This window comes from Hyla sarda, chromosome 9 (genome assembly GCF_029499605.1).
Source record: "Hyla sarda isolate aHylSar1 chromosome 9, aHylSar1.hap1, whole genome shotgun sequence".
Lineage (NCBI taxonomy): Eukaryota > Metazoa > Chordata > Amphibia > Anura > Hylidae > Hyla > Hyla sarda.
This window is the reverse complement of record NC_079197.1, coordinates 26,641,414-26,665,372: the sequence shown is the minus strand read 5'-3', so window position 1 is coordinate 26,665,372 and position 23,959 is coordinate 26,641,414. Positions and strand designations below refer to the sequence as shown.

The window sequence follows — 23,959 nt, the reverse complement described above, 5'->3', positions numbered from 1 at the left end:
GGGCTCTGTAAACCGAGGACAAGCGGGGCTCTGTAAACCGAGGACAAGCAGGGCTCTGTACACCGAGGACAAGCAGGGCTCTGTACACCGAGGACAAGCAGGGCTCTGTACACCGAGGACAAGCAGGGCTCTGTACACCGAGGACAAGCAGGGCTCTGTACACCGAGGACAAGCAGGGCTCTGTACACCGAGGACAAGCAGGGCTCTGTACACCGAGGACAAGCAGGGCTCTGTACACCGAGGACAAGCAGGGCTCTGTACACCGAGGACCAGCAGGGCTCTGTGCATTAAGGACAAGCAGCCCTGCTTGTCCTCACTGCACAGAGCCCCGCTTGTCCTCACTGCACAGAGCCCCGCTTGTCCTCAATGCAAAGAGCCATGCTTGTCCTTCCCAGATGTCCTGTATTTTGTCTCTGCACAGAGACACACAGGCAATAGCTTCAGGGACAAGTCAGTATTTTTTTCACCCAAAAATACACACATGTTCTAATCAATGTATATTACAAATATACAAATAATATAATCTACATTTTATAAAAAGTTTTTTTTTTCAAATGACCGGTGCATTTTAAGACAACAAAGGCCATCATCTTATGACGAAGTGGAAAATACAGTTTACAACGAACAATTAAATTTTCAATCGTACATGTACATGAAGATGATTACTAGTACGACCGGGATGAGCAGGGCAGCTCCAACTCCAATGCCAATTTTGGCTTCTTTAGGGAAACTAGACTGTCCCTCCACGTCATATTTCACTTGTCCTAGGTTGAAATGGAGATTTCCCATGCGCACCTAAGTAAAGGAAAGTATAAGGTTGATGAATTTCTGGAAGGGTCACGTATATAAGGGGAGTATGGGGGGAGACATAACAATATGTTTACAACACATTGTGATTCCTTTAAGATTACTAACCACAAACTCTGGTAGAACAGCAGAGTCGACTGGCTGCGGGGAAGTAAGAGGCGGTTCGCAGTACAAGTGGTTGTGGGTGAGAGTTTTCACGGTACAAACACCATTTCCAATCATCGCTTGAACTTCTTGCTTGCTTATACCAAAATCCAGGCCTTCACCCTTTAAAAAAAATATATATATATATACAAGTCATGAATACAGCAAAAAGGAGATTTTTTGTAACATTTACAGTAAAATCTCTTTCTCGAAAGATCCATTGGGGGACACAGACAGTGGGTGTATCTTGCTGTCTCTAGGAGGTGTGACACTATGATGATAAAAAAAAAAGTCAGCTCCTTCCAGCAGGATATACCCGCCTTCAGGCTCTGACCTAGTCAGTTTAAGTTTCAGAGCAATAAGAGGAGACCAATAGGTCAAAGAAAACCCCAAAACTTTCCGAGAACCAGAAGAAAAAACATAACTGAACACACCCTCGGACAGAGAACCAAGGAAAAAACCCAAAAAGGGTGGGAGCTGTGTCCCCCAATGGATCCTTCGAGAAAGAGATTTTACGTTAAGTGTTACAAAATCTCCTTTCCTCTATCGGCTCCATTGGGGGACACAGACAGTGGGACGTACCAAAGCCGTCCCTTGGGTGGGCAGACGGCTGATCCACTGCCACCTGCAACACTTTCTGCCCCAGGTTAGCATCAGCCGATGCGAAAGTATGAACCCGGTAAAACCTCAAGAAAGTGTGCAAAGATGACCAGGTAGCCGCCTTGCAAATCTGCGAGGCCGAGGCTCTATTCTGGAGAGCCCAGGATGCCCCAACAGAACGCGTGGAATGAGCCACAACCCTGAAAGGAGGAATATTTCCTACAGCGATAGGCTTCCGAAATGGCGGACCGAATCCACCTAGAAATGGTGGCCTTGGAAGCAGGTTGTTCCTTGCGACGACCTTCCGTAAGGACGAAAAAGGAATCACACTGAAGAAACGAAGAAGTGATGGAGAGATAAGACCGAACAGCCCGAACCATGTCCAGCTTGTGCAGTAAGTGCTCCCTAGGATAAGAAGGAGTTGGGCAAAATGACGGGAGGACAATATCCTCATTGAGATGAAAGGCAGAGACCACCTTAGGTAAAAAGGAAGGGTCTGGCCGGAAAACAACCTTGTCCTGGTGGATCACCAGAAACGGAGAACGGCAGGAAAGGGCTGCCAATTCAGACACCCTCCGGATGGAGGTGATAGCCACCAGAAACACCACTTTCCAAGAAAGGAGGCGGAGAGACACCTCTCTAAGGGGCTCAAAGGGTGCACCCTGGAGGGCACTCAGAACCAAATTCAAGTCCCAAGGAGGAGAGGGAGACCGATAAGGAGGAACAGCGTGCGCCACTCCTTGCTGGAAGGTCCGGACATGAGGATTAGAAGCTAGGGGCCGCTGGAAAAGAACAGTAAGGGCCGAAACCTGACCCTTAAAGGAACTGAGAGACAACCCCAGTTCCAACCCCGACTGCAAAAAGGAGAGAAGACAGGGAACAGAGAAGGTCACCGGGGAGAAGTCCTGTGCTTCACACCAACGAAAATAAGACCTCCAAGTACGGTCGTAAATCCTTGCAGAGGAGGGCTTACGAGCCTTGAGCATGGTGCGAATGACTTGGGAAGAGTCATTCAAAACCGCGGTCTCAATCGCCACGCCGTCAAATGCAGCGACTGTAAATTGGGGTGGCAAAGAGGACCCTGAGAGAGCAGGTCCGGACGGAGCGGAAGGCGCAGTGGAGTGTCGTCCAGGAGCCTGACTACGTCAGCGTACCACGACCTTCAGGGCCAATCTGGAGCTACCAGAATGGCGGGGACGCACTCTGCCTTGAGCTTCCTCAGCACCCTGGGAAGAATCGGAAGAGGAGGGAACAGATAGGGTAGAGCAAACCCCGCCCAAGGAATCACTAGGGCGTCCACGGCCAGAGCCTGAGGGTCCCGGGACTTGGACACAAACGGAAAGATCTTCCGATTGTGCCGGGACGCGAAGAGGTCCACGTTCGGAATGCCCCAGAGGTCGCAGAGGTGCGCGAAGACCTCTGGATGTAGAGACCACTCGCTGGGGTCGGGTGAGGATCGACTGAGGAAGTTCGCTTCCCAGTTGAGCACCCCCGGGATGTGGATCGCCAAAATGGCCGGAACCTTGCTCTCCGCCCAGGAGAGAATCTTGGTCACCTCGGCCATGGCTGCCGAGCTGCGAGTGCCGCCCTGACGATTTATGTACGCCACGGCCGTGACATTGTCCGACTGAACGCGGACAGTACTGGACTGAAGATGGGACTCCCAATGAAGAAGACAAAGAAGAATCACCCGTAATTCCAATATGTTTATCGGAAGAAGGGTCTCCTGGGGAGACCAGAGTCCCTGAACCGTCCAATCCCTAAACACACCGCCCCAGCCTGACAGGCTGGCATCGGTTGTAACAACCTGCCAGTGAAGGGAAAGAAATGACCGCCCTAGGAGAAGAAGGGGGGAGCAGAGCCACAAGAGCAGAGACTGATGGACCCTGTGAGGGAGAACAATCTGACGATCGAGGGACAGAGGAGACCTGTTCCATCGGGAGAGAATCACCAGTTGAAGGGGGCGGTAATGAAACTGGGCAAAAGGTACGGCCTCCATAGTTGCCAACATCCGATCCAGGACTTCCATACAAGTGCGGATGGAGACTGATTCCTGGGTCCGAAGGGAGCGGACCCCCGATCAGAGCGCCAGACGTTTGTCCGGCGGAAGCCGAATTCGGGCAGAGGCCGTGTCGAAGTGAAGTCCCAGGAAGGTTAGTGACTGGGTAGGACGGAGGACTGACTTGTCCTGGTTGACCATCCACCCGAAGCGAGTCAGAGTGTGGAGAGTGACGTCCAGATTCTCCAGAGTCTGGGCCCTGGTTGGAGCCTTGATGAGAAGTTCGTTCAGATAGGGTATCACTGAGATTCCCCTCGACCGTAACAGGCCCATCACCGGTGCAAGGACCTTTGTAAAGACCCGAGGAGCCGTGGCTAGACCGAAGGGGAGGGCTACAAATTGAAAGTGCCCCTCTGGGACCGCAAAGCGGAGGTACCGATGATGGCCCGGAAATATTGGCACATGGAGGTAGGCATCCTTGATGTCCATCGATGAAAGGAACTCCCCTTGTTCCAGGGACACCACCACCGAATGGAGAGATTCCATTCGGAAATGGCGGATGAGAAGATGATGGTTGAGACACTTGAGGTCCAAAATTGGATGCACAGAACCGTCCTTCTTGGGGACCACAAAAAGATTTGAATAGAAACCCCGAAACCGTTCCCCTGGAGGAACAGGAACAATAACCCCCTAGAGAAGCAGAGATTGGAGAGCCGCTCAAAACTGCTTCGCCAGAGGAGGAGACCGGGGAGCCCGAGGCGAAAAAAGCGATCCCTCGGAAGGGCTGCAAATTCGATCCGGTAACCGTTGGACACCACGTCCCTGACCCAAGAGTCTTGAATGTGAGAAGTCCAAATGTCTCGAAAAAGCAAGAGACAACCTCCCACCCGAGAAGAAACCGCGGGTGGGGGCCTCACTTCATACAGAAGTGGGCTTGCAGTTGCCTGATTTGGGCGCAAAATGGCCGTACCGGTTGGAGTCCGGCTTCCAAGACAGGCGAGCTCGGAACCAGGGAGCCTTCTTGTCCCTCAAGGGCGCCTGCCCGGACCCCTTGTTGGAGCCGGAGGTCCGAAAGAACCGAAAGGAAAAGGACTTCCTTTGGGAAGTAGGGCAAGCCTTATTTTGAGGTAACAAGGAACTCTTACCTCCCGTCGCCTCGGAGATAATCTCATCAAGGCGTTTGCCAAAAAGACGGCCACCCATAAAGGGAAGCTCAGTGAGAGATCTTTTGGAAGCGGCATCCGCATTCCAAGCTTTAAGCCACATAAAGCGGAGAGGCGCTAGGTGACCCACAGCAAAGGCAGAACAACGGGCTGCCTGCATGGAAGCTGTGCACAGAAAATCCCCAGCTTTAGAGCATTGGAGAGCCAAAGCAGATAGATCCTCTGGGGGGGATCCCGCTAAGATATCCTGACGGAGCTTTAGGCACCACTCCGACAGGCCCTTGGACACCCATGTCGAGGCGAAGATAGGAAGAAGAGAAGAGCCAGCCGCTTCAGTGGCAAACTTCGCTAAGGATTCTACCTTCTTGTTCGTAGGATCTTTGAAGGCAACGGCATCTGCAAGAGGCAGTGTAGTCAGTCGCCTTATTGATCTGGGAAATTGGTGGATCCACTGAGGGAGGGGAAACCACCTTAGTGACAAAGACCTTGTCAAATGGATAACGTTCTTGAATTGTCTTGATTCCCGGGAACCTCTTGTCTGGATGTTTCCATGCGGTTTCCAGAATGTCGTCAAAGTCAGTGTGAGAGCTGAACTTCTGAGGTGCTGGCTTAGCACGATGAAAGGATACTCCTGGATTGACATCCGACGATCCTGGGTCCTATAAGTGAAAGGTGTCTTTTAGGGCTGTCACCAAAGAGTTCACCATTGCAACTGAGTCCGGGTGGTCCTCTGAGTCAGATGCCGACTCGGAAGCCTCGTCCCCCAGTTCACCAGGGGAATGAGAATGAGTAGAAGCAGTCCCGGAGGGGGGCGACTCTGACCGAGTACGCGGCTCTGGCGTGGCAGAGCGGTGACTACGAGAACGTCCTCTGGAGGAGCGATGTTTGTGCCCAGATGCCAGGGAGGGGCGGGACCCACGAGGGGAACGCTCACGTCTATCTGAAGACTCATTGGAAGAGTCAGACGAGGCACCCCTTGGACGCTTGTGAGAGCGTGAAGTATGTGGACACGAGGAGCGTGCCCTTCCAGAGGTCCTGCGCAGGGAAGACCCCTTCCCGGGAGGCCTCAGCCACCGGGCGGGAGACTTGGGTCAAGTCAGCCATATACTGGGTCAGGGAAGAAACCCAGGCTGGTGGAGCGGCTGAATCCACCGGGACCGAAGGGGCATCAGGGGGTACCAGGGGAGCAGTGGAGCAGGCAAGGCAAGTCGGCTCGGCAGAGCCAGACATCTTGGTATTACAGTGCTTACAGAGATAGTAAGACACTGAAGTTCCAGGTCTCTGTTTAAAGGGAGGAACAGCTCTGGGTACGGACATAATGTGGGAAAAGAAGGGAGATAGGATCTTTCTCACCCTAGTCTGTGTCCCCTGTCAGCTGCAGTGAGGAAACTCGCTCTGTGCAGCTAGAGAGAGTAAAACAGGCCAGCCAATAGGAAGAGAGGGGCGTGCCTGAAGCAAGGCACTAAGTAACTGACCCCTTCCTACTGAAAATCGCGCCCACGGCACTGATTGGAGGCTGCTTCGCACCTCTGAGTGCTCCCAGAGCAACAGACCGCCCGAAGAGAACTGTCATGGCGCCCGCTCCTTGTCCCGAGCGCACCTGTCGGCCGTTTGTGCGCTCGGGGGAATAGGGCCAAACGCCGGCAGAGACTGCAGGAGAAAAGAAGTAAGCCGGCACTGAAGTGCCCGGCTCATAGCAGCGCTGCGGCTGTCAGCCGCGTATAAGGCGCTGCCGGCAAAGTGAAAGTAAGCCGGCGCTGAGAGCGCCCGGCCCGGAACAGCGCCGCGGCTGACAGCCGCATACAAGGCGCTGTGGACGAAGTAACACAGTACACACACACACACAAGTGAAGTGCCGGGAATAAGGCGCTGTGGACGTACTCGCACCAAGCACACACACATAAGTGAAGTGCCCCATATAAGATGTCCCTTCAGGTGCCACTGCTCCCCCAAAAATAAAGTTTTGCCCCTGTAAGCTAGCCCCAAAATCTGAAGGTGGGCCAAAACAGGGGGTCTCCAGAGGCTGCGAGTCCGTACCTATGGAGAAAAGGGGGAAGTACTTACCTCAGTCAGAAGAACTTACCTAATGGAGTCTTCAGTGAAGTCTTCAGTCAGCATTAGTTACCTGCATCACGCCTGGCTGCTATGCGCGAGTGAGGCGAGCAGGGAAATAGGGGGACCGGGACCCATGAGGTACCCCCCAAGCGCTGACCGTTGGCGAGGGGGGGGTTAACAGCGCATATACGCAATGTCTGTGCCCCCTTACTCGCAATGGGGAAACGGGGAACCGCAGTCCCTAAGCCCCCACCTGAAAACAGAAAAGAAAAGCAATAAAAAACTAACACGTCCCTAACTAGGAAAACAAAAAAAATCAGAAGACCTGGTCTGGAGCAACCCAGACCACGTCCACCTCCTTCAGACACTAAGCTTAAACTGACTAGCTCAGAGCCTGAAGGCGGGTGTATCCTGCTGGGAGGAGCTGACTTTTTTTTATCACCATAGTGTCACACCTCCTAGAGACAGCAAGATACACCCACTGTGTCCCCCAACGGAGCCGATAGAGAAATACTAAACACAGATACTAGATAAAGAATTCTTAAAATGATCTAAATTCTGCTAAAATAGTGCAGCAAAAAAAATCTAGCCAAATACAGAATTCTGCAGTAGTATACAGCGAAACTCTCTTGGACACGACCAAGGAAAATTGCACATGTCTCCTCAAAAGAAAATGACTACTATGCATAAAAACGTATGGCGGTCTGACAATCTGTCATGCAAAATCTGGTCTGGATAAGGGGGTTGTCTTCTGGAATGGTTCCACTTTACAATGTTAACTATAGTGGTGGTACACCTGGGTTAGCGTTCGCCCCATAAAATCGGGGGGCCTCAGAGGCAACTTTTACAACCATCCAAAAGCAGCGCATTATATTTAATTCCCTCAGGTTGCAGAGGTGAGGTGGCTGCATAAAAAGCAATATTCTCACTCTCCGTCATAGTCTATAATGTAGAAAGAGTGAGCGTTCTCAGTTCTTTCTGTGTCTGTTGTGAAGGGTGACTATATGTGTGCAGCCACCTTAAAGGGGTATTCCAGGCAAAAACTTTTTTTTATATATCAACTGGCTCCGGAAAGTTAAACAGATTTTTAAATTACTTCTATTAAAAAATCTTAATCCTTCCAATAGTTATTAGCTTCTGAAGTTGAGTTGCTGTTTTCTGTCTAACTGCTTTCTGATGACTCGCGTCCCGGGAGCTGTGCAGCTCCTATGGGGATATTCTCCCATCATGCAAGGGATATTCTCCCATCATGCACAGCTCCCGTGAAGTGACATCATCATTGAGCAGTTAGACAGAAAACTTCAGAAGCTAATAACTATTGGAAGGATTAAGATTTTTTAATAAAAGTAATTTACAAATCTGTTCAACTTTCCGGAGCCAGTTGATATATAAAAAAAAGTTTTTGCCTGGAATACCCCTTTAAAGGAGTACTGAAGTGGAATATAACTTATCCTCTCCCTGAAGGATAGGGGATAAGTTATAGATTGCTGCGACCCAGATGGTGAGGGGCACCAGCAGTCGGAACCACCACGATCTCCTGTACGGGGTCGCAGCAGTCAGCAGGAAGCGCCGTGCTGTCCCCAGCAGGAAGACGCGGGAGACACGCCCGCTCCATGTATTTCTATGGGATACATGGAGGGGGCGTGTCGGCAGCCGCATCATGCGGGGACAGAACGCCCCTTCCTGCGGACTGCTGCGGCCCCGTACAGGAGATTGCGGGGGTCCCATTGGTCGGATCCCCACGATCTATAACTTATCCCCTATCCTTTAGATAGGGGATAAGTTATATTCCACAACAGTATTCCTTTAATGCTGCACAGGACCCAGTTCTTGATATTGGTGAAGGTGTAAAGATGCATTAGAGACACTTCACAGCTTGTTGTGCTTTGCTGGTCTGGATACCTGTGTTTTTTAACCAGGGTGCCTTCAGTTGTTGCAAAACTACAACTCTCAGCATGCCCGGACAGCCGTTGGCTGTCCGGGCATGCTGGGAGTTGTAGTTTTGAAACAGTTGCTGTACTCTATACATGGTATACTATATACACATATGGAAGAGGTGAGCCAGGGGATGCAGGAAGAACTAGGTGACTAGTTTGTACATTTACCTCTATATCCAGAACATTCCCAGGCTTTAGGCTATAGGGTTTACTGGGGTTGTCACGGTTCAGAGGCTTCAGGACCGGGTTCTTCTGGTAGGTGAAGTTCTCCCCGAGGCTACTGTATGAAATCCGAATATTGTCTAGAACAAATAACACATCCACTAGGATGGCGTTGTCGGGGATAGTAGGTGAAATGCACTCCATGACTGTGGAGGAGTTCTGGAGACAATTTTCACTTATCTGACATTGAGAAGTAGGGGGGGGGGGGGGAAAGGAATAAAATAACTGATTAAAAACCGAGACAAAACTGTATGAGCTAAAATGGCAAAGTATTAAAGGAGATATCCAGTGGTGAAAAAACGTATCCCTTATCCTAAGGATAGGGCATACGTTTCAGATCACGGGGGGTCCGTGGGGTCCCCCGCGATCTCCTGTACGGGGCCCTGACAGCCTGCGGAAAGGGGGCATGTTGACCACCGCATGAAGCGGTGGATGACACGCCCCTCAATACATCACTATGGCAGAGCCGGTGCGCTGCCTTCGGCAATCTCCGGCTCTGCCATAGCGATGTATTGAGGGGGCATGTCAGCCGTCGCTTCGTGCGGTGGTGAACACGCTCAATCTGACCAGCGAGCCGGGGCCCCCGTACAGGAGATCGCGGGGGCCCCAACGGTCGGACCCCCCGCGATCTGAAACTTATTCCCTATCTTTAGGATAGGGGATACGTTTTTCACCACTGGACTACCCCATTAAAGGAGATATGTCATGGGAAAAAACTTATCTCCTATCCAAAAGGATAAGGGGGTACATTTTAGATTGCGGGGGAATCCGACTGCTGGGCCCCCCAAGCTCTAAACAGGAGCAGTGCGTCACGACCCCCGCATCAAGCGGGGAAAGCCAATCCCCCTCCATATATCTCTATGGGAGAGCCTTTCAGCTATCTCTGGCACTCCCATAGAGATATATGAAGGGAATGTGGCGGGTGGCGCTCCTGAGGAGAGCCCGGGGCCCTACAGGAGATCATGGGGTCCCAGTGATTGGACCCCCCGCAATTTAAAACCTTTGGATAGGGGATACGTTTTTTTCCCATGGCGCTTCTCCTTTAAAGGGGTATTCTGGTATTAGAGTGGACTCTTAGGGTGCAGCGTAAAATAAAAAAGCAAGCATAATCCCTTGCCCGATTCCACGAAGCTTCTATGCTCTCTGCTGCTTTTTCTGATGTTTCGACCTTGCATGAAGTGGCTTCAGAGAAAACAGCAGGGACCAGTTACCGTCAGGATCGGGGCAGGTAGAGTATGCTTTTTTATTTTTTATTTTTATTATTATTATTATAATTTTTTTATGCCAGAATACCCCTTTAAAAGAGAAAAAAAAAAAAGTTGCAAGATGATCATGAATGAGCTTACCTCCTGAATAGAACTAGCTATGGATTCCCTTCTTCTCCTCCTTTTTCTTCTCCTTTTCTCCTCTCCAGGCTCAGGTTCCTCGGCTGGCGATTGCACCAGAGCACACATGCGTGGAGTCTGAACTACATCCAGGTTTAAACCAGTTACCAGAATTTTCCGTCCTCCCCTGTAGAAGATGCAGTGGAACATGAGATTTCAGAAATGTGAGCGATTTTCCATTGATGAACTATCTACAGAATAGGCCATCGATGTATGATCAATGGGGTCCAACAACCAAGACCACCAACATTCAGAGGACTTAGGCTAGGATGACGCTACGGAATTTCTGCCGCCGAAAGAATGATATTCCTCATTCTTATAGCGGAATCTGCCTGGAATACATTGCCATCTATGTATGCCGGGCCCTAGCGCTAACTGATTCAGTCTGTAGTGTGCACCTAGCCATAGGGTCCTTTCATGGTACAAATGTTAGACCAGTGTTTCCCAACCAGGGTGCCTCCAGCTGTTGCAAAACTACAACTCCCAGCATGCCCGGACAGCCAACGGCTGTCCGGGCATGCTGGGAGTTGTAGTTTTGCAACAGCTGGAGGCACCCTGGTTGGGAAACACTGTGTTAGGCTGGGTCCACACTACGTTTTGTCCCATACGGGAGCGCATACGGCAGGAGGGAGCTAAAACCTCGCGCTCCCGTATGTGACCGTATGCCATTCACTTCAATGAGCCGACCGGAGTGAAACGTTCGGTCCGGTCGGCTCATTTTTGCGCCGTATGCGCTTTTACAACCGGACCTAAAACTGTGGTCAACCACGGTTTTAGGTCCGGTTGTAAAAGCGCATACGGCGCAAAAATGAGCCGACCGGACCGAACGTTTCACTCCGGTCGGCTCATTGAAGTGAATGGCATACGGGAGCGCATACGGTCACATACGGGAGCGCGAGGTTTTAGCTCCCTCCTGCCGTATGCGCTCCCGTATGGGACAAAACGTAGTGTGGACCCAGCCTTAGACAATAGTTACATAGTACACAATGTTTTGGCTATTTTGCCGATCTTGTCAGGACCAGCCAACTCTTCCCCGACATATAATGTCAGGGGAGGAAGAGTTTGGGGGCGAGTCAAGCATTTATATGTATGGAGGAATTGGGAGAGATAGCAGTCAGCCACACTAGTATTAGACTAACAACTATCCCATAGTATGGCCAAGCTATAAACCCGAAGGGGCCACAGCCCTCCAGGCAAGTGTAAAGACTCCTTTGTTAGGCTGGGTTCACACCACGTTTTTCAAATACGGTAACCGTATACAGTTTTCCGCAAAAAAACGTATCCGACCGTATCCGAAACCGTATGCATAGAGAATGCACTGTAAACCGTATTCCAAATGTTGTATACGGTTGCATCCGTTTTGCCTCGGATACGGTTTTGCCGATTTTTCAACCGTAGGCAAAAACGCTGTCATCCACGTTTTTGCCTCCGGTTGGAAAACCGTATGCGAACCGTATGCGGTTCTTTTAACATTGTTGTCTATGAGAACCGTACACAGAATTTCAGAATACGGTTGCACATGGCTTTTCTAATCCGTTTTTGGAGTTGACACATGCGCAGATTGGAATTTCAATAATTCAATAACAATAATAACTTTATTAAATTGCTGGAAAACTAATTCCAACAAAATAGCAAAAATGGCAAAAACTGATGCAAACGGATAGAACCGTACAGGGAAAAACCGTATACATTTTAATTTGGAGTCATACGGTTGTATACGGTTTTTGCCATATGTTTCTTAGCGGAAAACCGTATACGGTAACCGTATTTGAAAAACGTGGTGTGAACCCAGCCTTATGCTGACTTTGTGTTTCCCCGGGGGCAGATCATAGTGATCATACATTGATGGTCTATTCAAAGGACAGAGGCATCAACATATAAAAAAAAAGAAAAACCCTGTCAGGCTGCATTCACACCACATTTGGAAAAACGGGTGTCGGATCCGGCGGGGGGAGGGGGAATCCGGGCGCTCCCGTACCCCAGCCGAATCAGCCCGTGACTCCATTTACTTTAATGAGCCGACCACAGTCAAACAGTGACTCCTGTCGGCTCATTAAAGTAAATGGAGTCACGGGCTGATTCGGCTGGGGTACGGGAGCGCCCGGATTGCCCCTCCCCCCGCCGGATCCGACACCCGTATGTACAAAACATGGTGTGAATGCAGCCTCACCAAGAATGGAGGCCCAGTTTTTAGTTCTTACCCATAGAAGGCTCTGGAAGGAGAAGCAGAGGAAATAGTTGGGTTTTCAGTATAGTTGTAGAATATGTCCTCTAGGCTCCTTACTGTACTACCATAGTACACTTTGACCAGCATCTCCTGCTTGTCAGAACTGGGGCTCGTGATACAATATAACTGGTCTTCTAATAAATCCCCAAATCTGCAAAAGACAGAAAAAAATATAAATATTTCTGTGCACAAACACCACAAAAGGAAGATTACGACAGGACCAGATCTCCACTAACATTTCACAAGGCAAATCCCCCACGGTCACAGATATCTGGTCACCGGTCAATAGCTTGGACCCAGAGAGGGTGATCATTGTCCCACCAGCCATGGGGCCTCTAAGTGGATCTAGAGACTGGAGAACGGGGTCCTGCATTGAAACAAAAACACTTGTTATTCATATTATTGAATAATATTAAACAAGGGCTGGGTGGTGTACGAACAGATATTCACAATGAGCCCCATGTAGAATCAAATAATAAGATTCTAGCTGCCTGCAGCAACCACCAGATGGCACTCAAGGGATATGGATTTAAAGGGGTACTCCGCCCCTAGACATATTATCCCCTATTCAAAGGATAGGGGATAAGATGTCTGATCGCGGGGTCCCGCCGCTGGGGAGCCCCGCTATCTCCCTGCTGCATCTGGCATTCGTTTAGAGCGCCGGTGCAGTGCCGGAGGCTCATGACGTCACGACCGTGCCCCCTCAACGCAAGTCTGTGGGAGGGGGCGTGACATCTTATCCCCTATCCAGAGAATAGGGGATATAAATGTCTGATCGTGGGGGTTCCGCTGCTGGGGACCCACACGATCTCGGCTACACCCCCCTACCATAGACTTGAACGTCGCGTTCCCTACTATAGACTTGCATGTCGCGCCCCCTACTATAGACATGCATGTCGCGCCCCCTACTATAGACTTGCATGTCGCGCCCCCTACTATAGACTTGCATGTCACGCCCCTACTATAGACTTGCCCGTCGCGCCCCCTACTATAGACTTGCACGTCGCGCCCCCTACTATAGACTTGCACGTCGCGCCCCCTACTATAGACTTGCACGTCGCGCCCCCTACTATAGACTTGCACGTCCCGTCCCCTACTATAGACTTGCACGTCGCGTCCCCTACTATAGACTTGCACGTCGAACCCCCTACTATAGACTTGCACGTCGCGCCCCCCACTATAGACTTGCACGTCGCGCCCCCCACTATAGACTTGCACGTCGCGCCCCCTACTATAGACTTGCACGTCGCGCCCCCTACTATAGACTTGCACGTCGCGCCCCCTACTATAGACTTGCACGTCGCGCCCCCTACTATAGACTTGCACGTCACGCCCCCTACTATAGTCTTGCATGTCGCGCCCCCTACTATAGACTTGCATTAAGGGGGCATGGCCATGACGTCACGAGCCTCCGCGCCACATCGCCAGTCATCCGGCACGGAGCGAAGTTCGCTCCGTTCACTGGATGTCTGGGGTGCCGCAGCCGAGATTGTGGGGGTCCCCAGCGGTGGGACCCCCGCGATCTGACATTTCATCCCCTATCCAGAGATGTCTAGGGGTGGAGTACCCCTTTAAAGAGCTGTATAAGAATCCCTAGTGGTGGGTACAAAAGATTTGTTTACCAGGTTAACAATACTACAGCTTTCTATTAGTGGTCGCATAACTACAGCTCCCAGCATGCCTAGTTAAACTCTATGCATTCTACATGCAGTACTATGTTATGTAGCAGTACAAGCTGTCTGCACTGTTAAATTACAGTAATGCCCTCAGTAACACCTACTGTCTTCATAGGTCGAACTACAACAGCAATAAATAAAATGGCTGTCTCCACCGTATGTATTTTGAGGATGATTATGATGATTTGGATTGATTGAATATACATGTATACTCTTGCTAATGCTGCAGAAAAACATTATTATCCTTATCAGATATATCAGCTTGCCATTTGCTTGTAACCAAGATGGAACCTGCTCTCTGGGACAACACCCAAGAAGCAAGAAAGAAGAGTCGCAGTGTCCAAAAAGGAGAAATAACAAAAATAACATCTAACTGAAAAATATGCAACTGGTGGAAAATAACGGGATCTTCTTCATAAAGAGGAAGCCTGCATCATATAGCTACACATGACTATGATTCATTAATTAATTCTCATGCTCTATATTAGTGGTCTTCAACCTGCGGACCTCCAGATGTTGCAAAACTACAACTCCCAGCATGCCCCGACAGCCAACGGCTGTCGGGGCATGCTGGGAGTTGTAGTTTTGCAACATCTGGAGGGCCGCAGGTTGGAGACCACTGCTCTATATGAACGTAGATACTCAATTAACCAATCAAAATATAACACAATGATTTTTATATGATAAACAACCTCCCCCTTTGATAACCCTATATAACAGTTGTTTTTCCCAAATTAAAGGAACTCCTTAGCCAGTGTGTGCTCCCAGCTCTGCTGAGAAGGAGATTGTACCAAACTTTGGTCTGGTCTTTATTCCTTGTGGCGACACTCAGCATAGACTAATATGGACAGCGACAGTCACTCACATTCCAGGCCTAACCAGAGCCAACCTGCGAGGAGCGGCTCAGCTCCGCGGCTCAGCGTTTGGAACAAACTATTCCGAACGCTGGAGCCGGGAGCTTGTGACGTCACCCCCCCTCAATGCAAGTCTATGGGAGGGGGCGTGACAGCCATCACGCCCCCTCCCATAGACTTGCATTGAGGGGGCGGGGCATGACATCATACAGGGGACATGGCTATGATATCACGAGCTCACGGCGCCAGCGTTCGGAACAGTTTGTTCCAAATGCAGAGCAGCGGAGTACCCCTTTAACAAGTACAAGTCACTCACCTGATAAGAGAAAAGCTCGCTGGAAACGCCAGGTTCACGACCATTTACTGAAACTTTTACAACGCCAGACACCTCCTCTGGACTAGCGGACAGCGTGCAGACAATCCTGTAAGCATTAATTCATAATGTAGGTACAGGTTATATATTATATAATTGTTTATAAAGACCCGGGAATCATTAAAGGGAGACTTCATACTGAAAGGGTATGTTCTAAAACCACATGTACAAACAGCCTCTTAAACCGCTTGCAGATCAGTGTGGTTTTTACAGACAGGTTCAAAAAGTTTTGGATGCTTTTTTAGGTGTTTTTTTTACTGATTTTATCTGAACTGCTCTGGGAGGGGGATTGAAAGGAGAGAATGACAGCTCTGCTGTTCTCTGGAGGAGCCTAGACAAACATGGCCTGGACCAGTGTTTCTCAAGCGGGGTGCCTTTAGCCTTTGGCTGTCAGGGCAAGGCTGGGAGCTGGAGGCACCCTAGCTGGGAAACACTGTCCTAGACAGACACAAGTGGAAAACAGAATCCCTGAGCAGTCACTCAGCTTTCCCAGTCTCAGAACATATCATCACTAAACAGTAACCCAGATTTTCCAGTCTCTGGATGTATCATCCTAGAGCAGTTAGGGCTGGTTCACATCACGTTTTTTCCCATACGGGAGCGCATACGGCAGGGGGGGGCTAAAACCTTGCGCTCCCATATGCCTTCGTACGCGCTCCCGTATGTAATTCCTTTCACTTTTGCGCCGTATGCGCTTTTACAACCGGACCAAAAACCTTGGTTGACCACAGTTTTAGGTGCAGGGAAAAAGCGCATAAGGCGAAAAATGAGCCACCCGGATCGAACGTTTCACTGCGGTCGGCTCATTGAAAGGAATTACATGCGGGAGCGCATACGAAGGCATACGGGAGTGCGAGGTTTTACCCCGCCCCTGCCGTATGCACTTCCGTATGGGAGAAAATGTGATGTGAACCAGCCCTAACCCAGCTTTGCCAGTTTCAGGACATATAATCACCGAGCAGTAACCCAGCTTCCCCACTCTTTCTTGGCAGTCTCAGAACATATTAGCAATAAGCTATAACTTCTGGAATAATAAGGAGAGCGCCCACATAATGGAAATGACTAGTGCAAAGCACTCAGTGTCCTGGATATTCATGATGATATCAGGAGAATGGCTGCACAGAACAATGCCTGCAATACATCCTTCTGATCAGCATCTCTCGCTATGTTCTGCTCCCTTTCGTTAGGGCAGCATCAACCTGGTGACAGAAATGCAGAAATGACACTTAAAGGGGTACTCCGGTGAATTATTATTATTTTTTTTAAATCAACTGGTGCCAGAAAGTTAAACAGATTTGTAAATTATAAAAATGGAATGCTGGAGAGGCTCTTGTTAGACTAGTGACCTTAAGACCGGAGCTACCCAAATGGCACCTATACCCAAAGTGTCGAAAATTTAGGTAGTGAACAAAAGAAATCGGGGCTCAGGGTCATGAATATTGAACCAATGTGAGTTTATTAGTATATATAATTAATATATAAAATTAAGAGTCACAGCACATAAGGTTGCTAAGTTTATATACTAATAAACTCAAATTGGTTCAATATTCATGACCCTGAGCCCCAATTACAGATTTGTAAATTACTTCTATTAAAAAATCTTAAAGAGGTACTCTGGCACTAAACATCTTGTCCCCTATCAAAAGGATAGGGGATAAGATGTTAGATCACGGGGATCCTGCTGTTGGGGATCCCCGCAATCTCTCCTACAGCACCCCCGTTTTTCAGCTGTACAGTCGAGGATCGGTCTGTGGCTGATGACGGGCGGTGCAGGGGACAGAGTATTGTAACGTCACGGCTCCGCAACCTTGTGATGTCACGCCCCGCCCCCTCAATGCAAGTCTATGGGAGGGGGTGTGGCGGCCACCACTCCCCTCCCATAGACTTGCATTGAAGGGGCGGGGCATGCTGGCACAAGGGGGCGGAGTTGTGACATAACAAAACTCCGGCCCCGTAGTCATGACCCTTCAGACACGGAGCGAACATCGCTCTGTGCAGCTGCCACAGGTGGGTGTCTGCATGAGAGATTGCGGAGGTCCCCAGCGGTGGATCCCTGCGATCAGACTTCTTTTCCCCTATCCTTTAGATAGGGGATAAGATGTCTTAGGGCTCCAGTATTTATCAGCTGCTGTAGGCTCCACATGAAGTTCTTTTCTTTTTGAATTTCTTTTCAGTCTGACCACAGTGCTCTCTGCTGACACCTCTGACCATTTTAGGAACTATCCCCACAGCAAACCTCTCCTGCTCTAGACAGTTACAGTTCCTGAGACAGATAATGGTGTCAGCAGAGAGCACTGTGGTCAGGCAGAAAGAAAATTCATAAGAAAAGAACTTCCTCTGTAGTATACAGCAGCTTATAAGTACTGGAAGGATTAAGATTTTTAAATAGAAGTAATTTACAAATATGTTTAATGTTCTGGCACAAGTTGATTTAAAAAAAAAAATCACTTTTCACCAGAATACCCCTTAAAAGGGGTTCTCCACTTTAGACAATCTCTACTTATTGAATGTTCACTTGATATAAACTGATATTATTTGGTTAATTAATAACCTACTACTGCCTCCTAGATTTATTCATAAAAACAAAACAAAAAAAATAACACTTTCTGTGATGGATTTGTATAGAAATTTTTTGTTACACATACGATCCTGCAGCGTACCATCCCAATCCTGCAGTACCGCTACCGACCAGTAGGGGATAAAATAAGACATGTTTGGCACAGCAATCTATCTTCAACCATCTAAAGGCATGTCTGGATGTTACCGACCAATAAACACATCTATTTTAGGACACTATCTGTTCACCACAGGCGCTACTGAAAGTTTTATAAGTGGCCGGACACCAAAATTAAATGTTCCAGTAAACAAAGGCTTAGAAGTACAGTGTAAGTGTGAGGAAGGGGGCAATCAGCTACGGTGTCGGAGGAAATGACTGTAAAAACAAAATACAGAAATAGTGTTTACGTGACAAATGATCAGAGCTCCACGGCTGTATACTAACCTGTTGGACACAATATATAAGTCTTGCAGAACCGCACAGGGCTGGTCACATACAGTCACCGAAACTTCATCCGCTCTCTGCCCCATATTTGCTCCATCAATAGTAATGTTCGTTCCTCCTTCCAAAACACCGGTCCTTGGTGAAATCTTTATTAAAAGTAGAAAAATATGTATGCATATATAAAATATACATATTAAATATAAAATATAATAATTATATATATATATATATATATATATATATATATATATATATATAATAAATAAAGTATATATTTGTAATATACCGTATTTTTCGCCCTATAGGATGCACCGGCGTATAAGACGCACCCAATTTTTAGGGGCAAAATCTAAAAAAATAAAGATTTTGAATCCAATAGTGGTCTTCAACCTGCGGACCTCCAGATGTTGCAAAACTACAACTCCCAGCATGCCCGGACAGCCGTTGGCTGTCCGGGCATGCTGGGAGTTGTAGTTTTGCAACATCTGAAGGTCCGCAGATTGAAGACCACTGCAGGAGGAGGTAATACTCCGCCGCTCCGGACCCGTCACCGCTGCCCTGGATGTCGCTCCATCGCTGTCGCCGTGTCCAGTCGCTCTGGAACGTCTCTCCTGCCGGCCGGGTATCCTCACTCTCCGTCGACGCCATCACGACGTGACGCACGTACGCGACGACGTGATGACGAGGAAGGAGAGCGCCGGCCATACAGGGGATCCCTGAACGCAGAAGACACCGAGGAGGCAGGTAAGGTCCCTCCCGGTGTCCTGTAAGCACTAACCTGGCTATTCAGTTGGGCTGTTCGGGACCGCCGCGGTGAAATCGCGGCGGTTCCGAACAGCCGGGTTAGTGTCACTTTCCCTTCAGACGCGGCGGTCAGCTTTGATCGCCGCGTCTGAAGGGTTTTAATACAGGGCATCACCGCGATCGGTGATGTCCTGTATTAGCCGCGGGTCCCGGCCGTTGATGGCCGCAGGGACCGCCGCGATAGGGGTGTATTCGCCGTATAAGACGCACCGACTTTTTCCCCCCAGTTTTGGGGAAGAAAAAGTGCGTCTTATACGGCGAAAAATACGGTAAATAAAATGTATAAACATATATATTAAAAAATGAAGAATGAGGCACTAAGAGCAAAAACTGAAAGCCTTTCAAGGTTTATGATAAAACGATAACTTTTCCCCTATTTGATTGGTGGGGGGGTACAACCACTGGGACCTCCACCAATCATAACAGAGATCTCTTTGTACCTTTGTGTGAATGGAACAGGGGATTGCCAAAGATACTACTGCACTTGGACAATAAACCCCCATTTTTGTGATCAGTGCAAGCTCCACTGGCCAGACCACCACCACCAATAACCTCTTTAATAAAAAAGTGTGATACGCCAGTCAAAGCAATGCGCAGAACTCCATTTTGTTGACCAAATGTGCTACTGCCATTTTCTTTTTTTACATGTTTTGTACTTGCCACAGCAGCGTACCCCTTTGTATTGGGTTTAGGTGCTGGCTACATTTTATTTTATTTTTTGCTGTGCAATGTGGGGGGAGTGGCTCCCTCTGTAGCCGTGCATCCCCTCCCCTATTTCACAGGAGGTGGTTTTGGGTTGTTAGTGGATCCAGCATGTCACCCAGCCTGAGGTGAGTGAATGTTAGGGTCCCATCCGATATGAGGCCACCTCCACATGGTGGATGGGGGGACACGTTTTGATCAAAAAGTGCGCTAAGAGCCTCCATTTTGTTAACCAAGTGTGCTGCTGCCATTTTCTTTTTTTTACATGTAATGCGCAGAACTGTTTTGCACCTGCCTATATTAAAGGATATCTATAGTGCAAAATAACTTATCCGCTATCCGAAGGATAGGGGATAAGTTATAGATCGCAGGGGGTCTGAGCGCTGGGGCCCCCCGCGATCTTCAGTACGGGGCCGCAGCAATATACAGGATAGGGGGCATTCCGTCCCCCCATGACGCGGCGGCCGACACGCCCCCTCCATAAATCCCATAGAGATACATGGAGGGGGAGTGTCTGCCGCGGCTTTCGGCTGGGGACGAAACTTCACTTCCTGCAGACTGCCGCGGCCCCGTCCAAGAGATCCCAGGGGGCCCCAGCACTCGGACCCCCCGCGATCTATAACTTATCCCCTATCCTTTTGGATAGGGGATAAGTTATTTTGCGCTGGAGTACTCCTTTAAACACTACACCAACCAGGGCGCCCCCAGCTGTTGCGAAACTACAACTCCCAGCATGCCCGGACAGCCGAAGGCTGTCCGGGCATGCTGGGAATTGTAGCTTTGCAGCAGCTGGAGGCACCCTGGTTGGGAAACACTGCACTACACAGCCTAGTAACACAAGCTCTTGAAATTTACCGAGCGGATGAGCGGTGTAGGACAGACACGGACGATGCTTTGTTCACACTGATCCTTGTGTACACACGATGCCTTCTCTTCCTCCCCACACCACATGCACTGGTACTCAGGCGGTAAGGCTTGGCAGCGGCTGCAGTCTGACTGGCCCACAGAGCAGTTATATAAGGTCACTGAGGAAAAGATCATGGATCATGGTGAACGACAGAAACAGGACAACATTCAGAAAACGCTGTGTGATAATATTAGGCCTATAGAATAACCCAGTATTGCCCAACCAGGGTGCCTCCAGCTGTTGCAAAACTACAACTCCCAGTTGGGATGCCTCCAGCTGTTGCAAAACTACAACTCCCAGTTGGGAGTTGTAGTTTTGCAACGGCTGGAGGCACCCTTAGTGGGAAACACTGGAATAACCCTTCTCTACAGTTCAGCCATATGAGTATGTTATTTCAATAGGTCAGGTGAGATAAGCGTCTTCCAGAATGCACTGCCACCACTTCTCTCACATAGAAACAAATCCAGAGGGTAAAATCTTAATTTGTCTCGATGACAGATGGAGAACAGTCAGGTTATGCATATACACAGATCTGACTGAAATGATGTATACACCATCAGCGGATATAATCCTTTATTAATGACCTCATGCACAATACAAGCCGACACAGACATCTTCCCACCTATGCCATACATATTCATTTAGACATTGCTCCATGTACCAAGGCTGCCCAAATCCTTATAGTCGAAAATATAATGAACACACACACACGTGTCTGAAGATATATACCTGTAATGTCCCCCTTGTTGTCCACACGGTACATATCCCCCTTCTTCACGTACACAGGAACCTGACGCTCCATCACTTGTAGAGGGTATTCATACTATTAGAGAGAAGAAGCAGACTGGTATTAATCCTTACATCCAACACATATACAGTACAGCGGTCCCTCAAGTTACAATATTAATTGGTTCCAGGACGACCATTGTATGTTGAAACCATTGTATGTTGAGACCAGAACTCTATGGAAACCTGGTAATTGGTTCTGAAGACACCAAAATGTCATCCAAGAATAGGAAAAAGTGAGGATTAAAGAAAAATAAGTAAATAACTAATAGAGATAAAGCAAATCCTTACATATAAAAGTAATAAAGATCTGCTGGGAGCTGTAAATCACTGTCTATGTAGAGGACAGGAGCTTCTTCAGGGTCCTGTACAGTACACAGTGTCCTAAAAAAGTAACATGGAGCCGCCCTCATCTGGTGTCCAAAAGTGAAGCTAACCCTGGCACAGGTAAAGAGTATAGAACATGTAGTACCTCCCTGTAATGTAGGGGGAGCTACCAGACACCAGTCAGTGCATACACTTCAGTAATACAGGGGTTTTACCAGTAAAATGCTCATTCTGATTGGTCAGTTCTTCTGGCCATTGACACGTTTCACAGATCTGGACTGTCTGTACATTGTATGTTGAGTCTGGTTTCAAGTTACAATGGTCCAGAAAAGACCATTGTATGTTAAAACTATTGTAAGTTGAGGCCATTGTAAATTGAGGGATCACTGTACTGAAAAACCTAGGGCAGTAAAGCAGTATTTGACGAAAATTCATGTAAGAATTTACGTATTTACCTTTAAAGAGGGAAGGCTCACATCCTATTTGTGCCTTTCGTGGCACAGATACGTCAGAGAAAATGTGGAAATGTTGATGAGAAAAAGCACGGGCCCCGACACTTTCAATGGTCCCAACATAGTCATCTAGTAATTTTCGGTGTGTACACTAGTTTTGTCTCGGACTCAAAAGCGCAACGCAGCACACCACGCTTCTCAGTTTGAGATAAAGACCATATTATGCTTGGTAAATGACCAGAACAGTCATTAGCCAAAAACATTAGGGCAGTGCTTCCCAACCAGGGTGCCTCCAGCTGTTGCAAAACTAAGAGTTGTAGTTTTGCAACAGCTGGAGGCACCCTGGTTAGAAAGCACTGCATCAGGGCCATTGGGGATAATAGGACATCTGGCTCTCATTTTTCCTACATATATGTGCCACCCAGACACAAACACCATGTGATCGAGTCCTTAGAAATTCCGCAGTCGATTATGCAATTCTGAGCAGCAAGATCACAATCTATTACCAGTACAGAAAGTGGCAGCATGGACAGCTCTCTGTATTCAATGGGAATGGTGTAATGTGTCATCTTGCCTATGGTGGCGCTGCAGGGAAATTTGTCATTTGCTACTGTGTTCACTGTCTTCACTGATCTTTGTGGGACAATCTGATTAGCTTGTGGGCCCTTTTAAAGGGGTAGTCCAGTGGTGAAAAACGTATCCCCTATCCTAAGGATAGGGGATACGTTTCAGATCGCGGGGGGTCCGACTGCTGGGGCCCCCTGCGATCTCTCTGTACGGGGGCCAGGCTTGCTGGCCAGATAGCGCGTGTTGACCACCGCACGAAGTGGCGGCCAACACGCCCCCTCAATACAACTCTATGCCATAGAGTTGTATTGAGGGGGGCGTGTCAGCCGCCGCTTCGTGTGGTGGTCAACGCGCCCCCTTCCCGTGGGCTGTCGGGGGCCCCGTACAGGACATCGCGGGGGGCCCCAGCAGTCTGACCCCACCCCCCCCGCGATCTGGAACTTATCCCCTATCCTTAGGATAGGAACCTAAGGATAGGGGATACGTTTTTCACCACTGGATATCTCCTTTAATAAGCCCAATTAAAATGGTGCCAACCGTAATCAACTATGACCAAATGGTTATACCGAATGTCTCACCTTATGAGTTTCACAATGCACTTTGTACAGGTCCTTTCCTGCCGTCATCTTCTCGATCTGCGCTCTCAGGGTGATGGGCGCCCCTTCTGCCTCTATTATGCAATTGAATTCTAAAGCCTCTCCCTGCAGGGTAAAAGTTATTGAAATTATTAATGTACCCCAAAAAAAAAAAAATGACAATGGCTCTCCAGACATGATGGGAGTTGTAGTTTTGCAACATCTGGAGGTCCACAGTTTGGAGACCACTATCCAATATCTGTTGAATGTACCTGGATGTAAATTAGCACAATATCTATTATTCAAAAAAAAATATTAATTTATTTTCTTAAAGGGGTACTCCACTAGCCAGCGTTCGGAAGTAAACGTTCTGAATGCTGTTTCCGTGCTGCGTGG

The 23,959-nt window shown here is 48.7% G+C and overlaps 1 protein-coding gene across 6 annotated transcripts in view; it reads right to left on the bottom strand.

The window, feature by feature from the left end:
- The window catches only part of PLXNB3 (plexin B3), a 137,411-nt gene that overhangs the window by 16,578 nt on the left and 96,874 nt on the right, over window positions 1-23,959 (bottom strand). For all 6 annotated transcript variants that reach the window (XR_008847883.1, XM_056539957.1, XM_056539959.1 and 3 more), the window contains exons 11-21: window positions 23,567-23,689; window positions 21,586-21,679; window positions 20,805-20,974; window positions 18,444-18,589; window positions 15,386-15,491; window positions 12,776-12,906; window positions 12,514-12,690; window positions 10,274-10,439; window positions 8,874-9,107; window positions 916-1,074; window positions 647-795 (exon numbers count right to left, since the gene is read on the bottom strand). Coding sequence is in view for 5 of the 6 variants with exons in the window: in XM_056539957.1 (XP_056395932.1) it covers window positions 647-795; window positions 916-1,074; window positions 8,874-9,107; window positions 10,274-10,439; window positions 12,514-12,690; window positions 12,776-12,906; window positions 15,386-15,491; window positions 18,444-18,589; window positions 20,805-20,974; window positions 21,586-21,679; window positions 23,567-23,689 (1,655 nt within the window). In the remaining variant the exon portion in view is untranslated. The remainder of the gene's footprint in view (window positions 1-646; window positions 796-915; window positions 1,075-8,873; window positions 9,108-10,273; window positions 10,440-12,513; window positions 12,691-12,775; window positions 12,907-15,385; window positions 15,492-18,443; window positions 18,590-20,804; window positions 20,975-21,585; window positions 21,680-23,566; window positions 23,690-23,959) is intronic.